At 36.9% G+C, this 10,300-nt stretch overlaps 1 protein-coding gene across 16 annotated transcripts in view; it reads right to left on the bottom strand.

Moving 5' to 3' along the window:
• The window catches only part of RIMS2 (regulating synaptic membrane exocytosis 2), a 489,839-nt gene extending 479,922 nt beyond the window's left edge, over nucleotides 1–9,917 (bottom strand). For 6 of the 16 annotated variants that reach the window (XM_032468058.1, XM_032468065.1, XM_032468062.1 and 3 more), the window contains exon 1: nucleotides 9,594–9,769. In XM_032468058.1, the coding sequence (XP_032323949.1) occupies nucleotides 9,594–9,769 (176 nt within the window). Of the gene's footprint in view, nucleotides 1–9,593 lie in introns of all 16 variants that reach the window. The other 10 variants (XM_032468081.1, XM_032468080.1, XM_032468083.1 and 7 more) reach the window with 4 other exon arrangements.
• Between the last annotated feature and the right edge of the window lie 383 nt (nucleotides 9,918–10,300).

Consider the following 10,300-nt stretch of genomic DNA (forward strand, 5'->3'; position numbering starts at 1 on the left):
CAGGGCCCAAAATAGCATGTCACGGAAAGAGTAACAACATGTGCATAATCAAAGACTTAAAGCATGTGACATATAGAGGGGTTCATTAAAAGGTTACTATGGTTATATAGAAGGAAGTGGTTGTGAATACCTGAAGTCATGATCCATTCACACTCATAATCCCAATAAATTTTTACTGATCTACAGTGTGTCAGTCTGGGTCCTGGCAGGAAACAGATGACATGTTCAAACTGAGTAACTAAGGAGAGCTTAATAAAAGGACTGTTTTATAAAGGTGTGGGCAGGATTAAAGGGATGGGGGCTAGCAACAGTGGAAAGCAATTTCCAGAACCAGAATAAAATAGCTATACTAGGAGGGCCACCAGATGGAACTGCTGATTTCAGCAGAAAGACACAGCTACTGCAAAGGCCTGGTATGGAGGAAGCCTGGGAACATAAAATCTGGCCTCATTCTCCTTCCATCCAATCTGCCAATGTCTCACATCAACAGAATCCAAATGGAGATCGGAGAATAAGGGAGCCTGGTGCAATCCATAGAGGTCAGCCTCCTACATTACACAGCAAAGTGGGGAAAAAATGGAGTAGATCTGAAGGGGTAAATGGAAAAATATGTAATGTGTGGTGATAAAATTCAACAATATTCAATTATATCTCTCTCTGATCTTATAAAACTTACCTCCCAGTTCTGTAAATCTTTCTAACCTTTAGTTTGGAGATGAAGTTTAAACATCAGACTTTAACCTGAAAAACTTTTAACTTGAGGTTTCAATTTGTTCTGAAATGGATCCTTAGCATTGTGAATTTTTCTGTCTCATCGTTAAGTCTATATGCTATGTCAGCTTCCACAGCAAGTTATCTCTGTTAATACACAGAATATGAACCTTCAACAACAAATCGTACAGCCCAATTGTCACCAAGCAGACGGAAAAGACACTTCCTGATAATTTTCTCTTTCTATAACCCAACGTCTAATCCTATTTCTAGAACTTCCCATCACAAAATCAAACAAAATTTATCTCTTTTATAATAAAACACTTTTTGAAATTCTGCAATAATTCAGTAACTTCATACAAAGAGGAACAGAATCTTTATCAACTGCAGTGTGTCATTTCCATGGCTAATCTCCTCTCTAAATTTTCCTAAAATACACTCACATTTCCAAAATTCCCTTAGAAGTGATGTGGGAATACATATTAAAAAAAAGAAAGAAAGAAATTTGTCCTGTTAAATCTAAAATACACAATAAAGATTGTGTCATAGTTAAAAACACCCAAAGAATGGAAAAAAAAAAAACCAGATGGTGAGAAATTCACTGAGACTAAATTGTCAAAGGGAGCAAGGAATATTCAATAAAAGACAGATCTGGAGTTTTGAAAAGATTACATGGTGTTAATAGAAAAAAGTTTTATAAGCTAAGATATTTAGTAGGGTTCCTTCCAATTATGAATGCATTCAAATAGTCCTGACCTCATTCTCCTCTTTTTCTTTACCTTTTTTTCCTCCCTTTTTGCCTTTTTTATTACTGCTCTATTATTTCCCATCCTATCCCCACTATATTCCAAGTTGCATTCACTTCTAGTACTCATATTCATGGTAAAAACACTTTAGAATAAAACAGTAAAAGTCGCTTCCCATCACCATCTCAAGAGAACACTGGTCCTGAAACTAGACAGGTTCAAAGCACTGACCATCAATGAGATGAGGAGATACAATAGACAAATATATATTATATATAGCAGTCAGCTGCAAGCCAGGCATCATAAGAGATAACTTTACCCTTTACACACAGTTGTCAAATCCTGACCATTTGGCTCCTAAATTTTTCAAAATCTATCTGCCTCTTCACCTTCACCATAATTGCTTTATCTCACATCTTCATCATTTTTCCCCTGGATTACTGTAAGAGTCTCCCAACTACTAACCTTGTCTCTAGCATGACATGTTCTCATCAACCCATTATACTTGTAAGAGTGGGTGTTTTTGTTTTTGTTTTTGTTTTTGTTTTGCAACAAAAGTCTGATTATATTGCGGCACAGCTTCAAATCCCTCTTGGACTCCCTACTGCCTTCAGGATTAAATCCAAATTGAAAGAAGAGGACAAAAAAATCTTTAAACTCTGACCCTTGCCATCCCTCCAGTCTCCTCTATCAACTCACTTCCTTTTGAATCTTATGCTCCAGACCTTCTGCACCACTTCAAGTAAATTTCTGGAACATTCCCTGACTCTTTTACATATATGAAAGGCAAAGATTGAGGGGAGAGACATGTAGGAGTTTTAGTATTTTTGTTCAAAGTATCTTCCTCTACCTCTCCCAGCTAACATTTACTAAGCCTTTGAGACTCAGCCTAGATGCTCCTCTTGTATGAACAGATCCATGATACACTGTGCGCAGTGGTCTCCCAGAACTTATTGTGCAGTATTTTAATTGTGGTTTACCCTGATTCTTTAGTGAGTTCCTTAAGAGTTAGCTGATAATGGTTAAAAGTGTTTTAACACCCAGAGATACCTGCATTTCGTTAAATGGCTAGAGAATACAAAAGTATCTCTAATCTCTAGTACCTTTAATGTCTAGGAGTGAAATTTCTAGAGATTTTGAAAGAATAAACCATCTGACACCCTCAAATGATATCAAAAAGACAGTAAACTACTCATTAGATTAGTTTAACATATTTTTACTATGGGTATAATGTACTAAAAACACCTTTACAGTGTTTTTTCATGACACTTTACATTTTTATGTATTCATGTAATTATGGTTGGCCTTAGACTGCTTGCTCCTGGAGGAAATGAATTATTTCTAACCAACACATTCTGTACATTCCTTACCATTCAGCTCAGTTAAACATATTGGAAGTTGGCAAATACTTTAAAAGTAAAGTAATAATTTTTAAAGCAAAATGTTCCTTAATTTGTAATATTCCTTAAATGGAAAAATGATATATAACAATATTCTTCTGGTTTCTAGTCAGAAAAGATATATTCTTAGTCCAAAAGAAAGATGAGCTTCCATAATACAAAAATACTACAAGTTTGCTTCTAATAAAGTAAGCAAAATTGGATGTATATTTTGAAATTATCCTTAATTACCAAAAATGGGCACTGCTACCTAAAACCTTTTTCTTTCAGATTATCAAATTTTACCTTGAAAGCAAGCAATATCTAAATGAACATTTAATTTCTAAATGAGTATTTAATTCCCAATGTTTCATTCTTTCACCCAGCTAATATTTTTGAGTATTACAATGTACAAGGCGTTGTGTTAGATTAGAAGCTGAGGATGAAATGGTAAACAAGACAAACATGGTGTCTGCTCTCTGGGAGTTTATAATCTAACAGGGCAGACAGCCTATAAACAAAGAACTTGTAAATTTTCATAAGCTTAATTGGAGAAATATTAAAGATGTGATAAAGAATAAAGGAGAGAACCTACTTAAGAAAGCATGGTCAGGAAAGAGCGCTCTAAGGAGACAAATTTGAAACTAAGGCCAGAAGGATGAGAAAGAGGCAGGCATACAAAAATTGTGTGTATCTGAAAGGCAAAGAAAAGGAGACAAGCACTCTAAGCTCTAATAACCATGCTTCAGAATTAGATTAACCTGGTAAGATTCTCTGTGTTCTCATATATAACATGAATAAGACAAAAAAGTAAATTCATATATTAATTTACTAATAGAGTGAAAAATTGATTCAAGCAAACTTAAGAACAATCACAAAGTAATTTCCACAAATTGGTTCCCTCACATTCACCTAGGACAATCAGTATCTTGCCAATAACCAATAACATGGTGTCAGTATTATCTTCACTGCTGTATCTTAAGTTATCAGACTCCCTAATAATGGTTTTTTCTGAGGAAACTGCTTCTAATTAGTCACTTTCCCTCTCCTCATCCCTGGTCTTTTAGACAAATAATGAAGTCACCCAAAAGTCCTCTGGGTGTATTTTGACTTCCCAGTAGACAGGAAAAAGAATCTCTTAAAAAAGAAAAAAAAGGTGGGGAGATTTCACCAATGAATGCTATAATATTAAGGTCTGGAGACTCTTCTCTTATCTATAATCAGTTAATAACAACTACTTATTGCACACCTACTTGTGCCAGGACACTTAAATAGTCTATATTGATTACAGCAATCCTTCAAGATAGGTATTAATTACTCAGATAATACCGATGAGGAAACACTGGCTCAGAGAGCTTAATAATGTAAGCAAGACCTTACAGTTATTAATTAGTAAAGTGAGGTTTCAAGTCAAAATCCATCTGACCCATCACACTTGCCTCCACTACCTCTCTCTTTATCACACTGTACAATAAATTTTTTATCAATATGTACTATCAACAAGAAGATATTATTTAACTGTCTTAGTTACTTTAAAATATAGAATATATATAAAGAATTTATTTGGTATTTTCTCATAAAATGCCAATTTTTTAGAATACATTTTGAATCCCTAAAACCTATAGATTTTCAAGTTTTGACAATGACTGTGATTATTTACACATATAATAATGATTTTTATTTAAAAGTCTTCATGATTAAATTGCATCATTTATCTGACATGCCACACTCTTAAAATTTCACTTAGCTATAGGAAAAAAATATGGTAGTCTTTTAAATATTACAATGAGGAAGATCATTCTGAGCATATCACAAACTCAAAAGTCATAAAATAAAATTAAAATTTTTAGTATTTTTTAACCCTGACTAGTAAAAAAAAAAAAAGTCATAAACAGTCATAAAACAGATGAGAAATAAAGAGCTTCTACAAATCACTAAAAATGACCAACAGAAAAGAAATACAGAAGACTCTAAACAAATGTAAAAGGCTCTAAACCTCACTGATAATAAGAAAACTGCAATTAAATCTAGAGTAGTATACTTTTCACCAAAATTCTGGCAGACTATCACATACTGAGTTAGCGATGTTGTGTGAAAATCTCCCTAGTACATGTCACTTAATGCATATTTTTTCTATGAAAGTAAATGTGGCAGTATTTATTAAAATTTAAACTTTTTATTTTACATAGTTATAAAAAATATAAAGGTACATTTTGTGACCTTTTGATCAAACAATTCCATTTCTAGGAATTTATTTCAGAGATATATTCACACATGTAGGAAATAATATCTGTACAAAGATATTTATCACAGCATTATTTCTAATGGCAAATAATTAGAATCAACTTAAATACCTAAAAAAGTATGGTACTAGTTAAAGTACAGAACATTCATAAAATGGGATATTATGCAGCCATTAAAATGAATTAAGCAGTTAGATATTCACAGGTGTGGAACTGATCTCCTAAAAAGTAAATTGCAGTTGCCAGGATTATCTGACCAGCAGGGAGTATAACAGGTTGTAGCACATTATTATGAAAACATTTTAGACATTTAAATCATTAAACACTTATCTCTATTGGGAAAAAAAAAGTAAACTGCAGGACAAATTTGTGTTTTTTATGTTTACATATATACACCCATATATGTGTGCACACACATACATACATACACAGACACACAAAATTTGATATACACACATAACTACCCTTATTTCTGAAAGAGTATACAATAGCTGGCAACAGCAGTTGCCTCTAGCTAGGGCATACAGGTAACTAAGAAATTTTGTACCATATATATATATTACCTATTAAAGAAGTTTATAAGTTGATTTGGGAAAGTACCTTTAAAATTGAATTATTAAAAAATTAGAACTGCTTACCTATGTTTTCAATATAAGCTAAATTACACCTATGTTTCAAATATAAGCTATTACCTTGATCTATCGTGGAAATTTTTACTTATCATGTTCTTTTACTGGGGGAGCAAATTATCCCTTTGATATTAACATAAAAATCTAAACTAAGAATGAAAAGATAATTTACATGTCAAGAAACACATAATTTCTAATTTGTTGCGAAACCACCTCATCTAAAAGACTATGATATGCAGTAGTAGAAATTCAATAAATATTTACTGAATGAATGCTTTTCTATTGATCTCAATGGGTTTACTTTCCTCATACATTTTTTTCACAACATCACATCAAAAACAAACAAAAAACAACAAAAACTCACTGGAAAATATAAACTTTTAATAAATCATGCACTTTTTTCAAAAAATGTTTCATTTTCCCAACAAGATTGGTAAACAACCTCATTAACATTACTACAAATTAAATCAACATTGTTTACTAGGTACCTACTATGTTTGGGTTGTTAAGGATGCTGCAAAACACAAACCTAAAGAAGGGTACATTTTTATTCTAGCCCTCTAAAAGTTTAGTCTTGAAAGACAAGGCTTAAAAACATTAATCAGTAAAAGGATATTAAAGACTACTGATAGATTGAGATATCCAAAGTAAAACTGTTTAAGGAATTCATGTAAGGATAAAAAAGGTAATTACTGATCTACTGACGGATCTATCAAGATATAAAAATGCTTCCAAAATCCTAATATCTCAGTCACATGTAAAATGGTATTATTTGATGGTGATCAAAGACTTCCAGAGTATGTGGATATTCAGCTAGGCTTTGAAGAAATTGCTAATGATCAAATGAAAAAATTGCTAATGAATAAATATAAATAATTCTTTAATTATTCAGGCTCCTAAAAAGAGAGATTACTGTAGTGGTCTCCATCAATTTTTATTGCTTACCTCTCTCACTAAAAATATCTCAGGCATGAACTTTTTAATATAAATATTTATTTATAAATTATGTGTATTTTTATATTGTCAATCTACATATTAAGTATTAGTAAAGCTTAATTTCTTTTTTAAGTAAAAATATAAATGTAAATGTAAGTTTTATTTATTTTCTTCCTGTATTCCAATACATCATTTTATGATGCTCTTGGGTATGCACACTACACTTTGTATGAATATTTACTATGAATATTGAAACTCACAGATCATGCAAAAATATTTTCATCTAATAATTTCAATTTTTCACACAGCAAACTTATTTTTTAACATAGTTGTTAAAAGGCAGCAGGTATGAATTTGAATTTCAGTTTATTTCTCTCTGCCCGTGACCTTCTCTCAGAATAAATGTTAACATGCAATTAAATGGACATCACTGAAAAGAAACAAAGTATAGTCATAATCAGGTAAATAGCCCCTAAAACTTAATAGGAAATAGTAATCATTGAAGAATATTATCATTTTTTCTTATACATAGCATTTTAACTGAATACCTAATATTGATACTATATTACTTAATAAATTGTCAAATTCTTCAAACCAACTTGTCTCATTATTATAATTCTATTATAAAGTCTATTTTTTCTTCATTTTCCTTGCCTACTCTTATTTTATTACAAAGGCCAAATGCATTTTTAAAGAACATTAAAAATTAAAGTTTCAATATGTTGTGCTTTAACCTCCAAATAACTTCCTGTTAAAATGAATACAAAAATAATTCTGCAACCATGTGGACCCATTTTGAGATATGACCCCTTCCAAGATTAAGTTAGGTAAAAATGCAAACATATATTTTAAATAAGTATGAATAGATTTTTCATCAATGTAACTTCATAGACATGAATAAATGTTTAGAGAGTGTTTGTTTATACCTACACTGTGCAAATATGAATGCACAAGCATTATATGCATTTGCAGAGTATGCAAGTTTACAGAGAAATGTGATATATTCACATGTACTTCCCTGAAAAACCCTTTCACATTTTCCAAACATAACATACTGTTCATTTTGAGTAATTCTTAATTCAGTACTCTAAAGTACTATGGAACAATAGTGAACTAGCCAATAAATATGATTTAGCATACCATTAAAAAAAAATTCTACATTTAAATACGTGGGTAAAAGAAATACAACTACATTTAATTTGAGCATCATTTTGGTAATACTTATTTTATAGCAATTATAGTAAAAAAATAAAGATTCATATATCTAAATAGTAAACTAAGTCATCAGAAGCTTGGCATTATTAGTAATATATAGTAAAGTTAAGCAAAGTCAGGAGTATGCTCAAAAAGCTTTTAAAAATAATGTTTTATTCTTCCATTAGTTGAAATAAGCAACTTAAATCTCTTAACATTTTTTTATTTCCCAAGCCTACTAATAAATCACATTCCCAAACAAGTATTCAAACCCAGAAATTAGCTTTGAAGAAGTAATTCTTTATTTCAGTGAATATGTTAGGAAGACATTTGCTCTTAGTCCTTCAATATTTTTCTAGAACTAGCATTTTTCTTGGATATGTAAAGATATTTGATATGTTTGTTATCATATTATTTAAAGTAGTATTTTTCATTAAAATATGGAAATATGGATGTATAGACAGAGAATTGTTTCTTTGTAAAGTGCTGAAGAGTACTGAATTCAACAACCTGTTTTTAAAATTTAAATGACTAGAGGTCAGTGTGTTAGTTAATTCCTAGAGGAATTCTACACTTTCAATTGTGTGCTTCTGTGGAGAATATGGGGAAAGTATATTTGATAACCTGCAAAAGATCTGTCGCACCTTTGGCATATAAACTGAACAAGTTAATCTCTTAGTGAATAATGCATTTTCAGCAAAAAGGAGAGTTGAGTTGGAAAAACATTAAAACGGTTACACATCTTCTGCACAATCCCTTTCACATGGTAACTTAGCAATCAAATAACCATAAAACATTTAAAAGCAAACCTGCAGAAACAAATTTCTTTGCTAGACTAACAAGAAAAGGAGTCAAAGCTACAGACATCTGTCTGGACAGTTCCCTGGTGCTGAAGTTACATAGCCGCTAAACCGACGCCTGGGTGCTGCTTTCACCCTCCCACCCTGAGCAAAATTTTGGCTGCCTAGACTATGAGCACGAATAGTATACGCTCACAAGGTGGGAAGCATCCCAAACTGAATAGGAGGGACTGGAGTCTCTTCAAGGATTAAACGGATTTACTAGTTGCAAACAGGAAGAGCAGCAGAGTGCAGGGTGTTAGAACACTCCGAGGGGGAGGGGCTGGAAGATGGCGGCGGCCGCACACCCACCCGAGATGCTATAGAGCTTAGGCCCTTAGCCCGCACGCCGCCCTCCTGCCCGCGGCAACCATGGGCATCTCTGCTCTTCTCAGCGGTGGGGGCGGAGCCGCCCTGAGGAGGCGCGGACCAGGGACCCGCGGCGGTGCCATCATTCCCGGCCGCCGCGCCTTTGCCCGGTCCCGGCTGGGGAGCACCTGTGCACGGCCATATTGGATTCCTTGCCCCAGTCACCGCCTCCGCACGGGGGCGGCGGGAAGGGAGAAGGGACAAGGAACGCGCCGAGCCTGGGTGCAGCCCCAGCCCCGCCAGGGCCCGGGAGCCGAAATGGCCCGCGGGGAAAGCCGGAAGGACGCCCGGGAAAATTACAACGCCCAAAGGCTCGTCACCCTCACCTCAGCCGGCCTCGGCACCCTCCCTCCCCGACACACACCCCCGCGCTCTGACACCCGGAAAGCAGCCCCGGCGGCCCACGCCGGCTGCAGCCCTCGTGGCCCAGGCGCAGCCGCCGGGAGGGAGGGCGGCGATCCGAGGCGCGCAGGCGGCCGTAGGACAGCAGCCGAGGGGGCGGAGGACAGGGAGGGAGGGAGGCGGGAAGATGGAGCCAGGTTCTTACTTGAGCACCGACTGCTCCTTCTCCTCTTCTTTCTTCTGCCGGTCCATGACGGCCAGGATGATTTTCCTCTCCTCCTCCGTGAGGTGGCTAAGGTCGGGCATCTCTGGCTGCAGAGGCGGCTGAGAGGCCACCGGGGTGGGAGCCGGGCGGCCCCGCGGCCCGACAGGAGCCGACATGTTTGGTGGAGCCTAACCACCCTAGTGAAGCAGGGAGGCAACTCCACTGGCGGCGGCGGCGGCGGAGGCACCCGCGCGGGCAGCTGGGGCAGCCTCCGGCGCTGGGACAAATACATACAAATCAATGGCCTTCAATCCGAGGCGACAGCCCCCCTCCCCCAAGATAAAAAGAGCGAGGGGGAGGGGAGGGCGAGCGCGGGGGGAAGGGAGGGCTGAGGAGTGCGCTCCGGGAAATGTTTCTTCTTCCCGGGGGCAAAGGGCTGGCAAGTGAGCGGTTTGGGGGAGAGAGAAGCGGGAGGCTGGGCTGGGACGCGGAGTGCGCGAAGCCACGGGGGAGGGTGGTAGAGTAAGGTGGCGGGGACGGCTAAGGGTGGGGTGACTGGAAGGAGCGGGCGGGAGGGCGGCGCGCGGGCCGGGGCGCCAGTGTGTCCGACCGCGGCGGGGGGCGGGGGGGCGCGCGTGCCGCCCGGGGGAAGAAAGGGGTGGCTGAGACCCAGCCCCCCAGGGAAGTCCCGGGAACTGGCTCCGAGC

This window comes from Camelus ferus, chromosome 25 (assembly GCF_009834535.1).
Source record: "Camelus ferus isolate YT-003-E chromosome 25, BCGSAC_Cfer_1.0, whole genome shotgun sequence".
NCBI lineage: Eukaryota > Metazoa > Chordata > Mammalia > Artiodactyla > Camelidae > Camelus > Camelus ferus.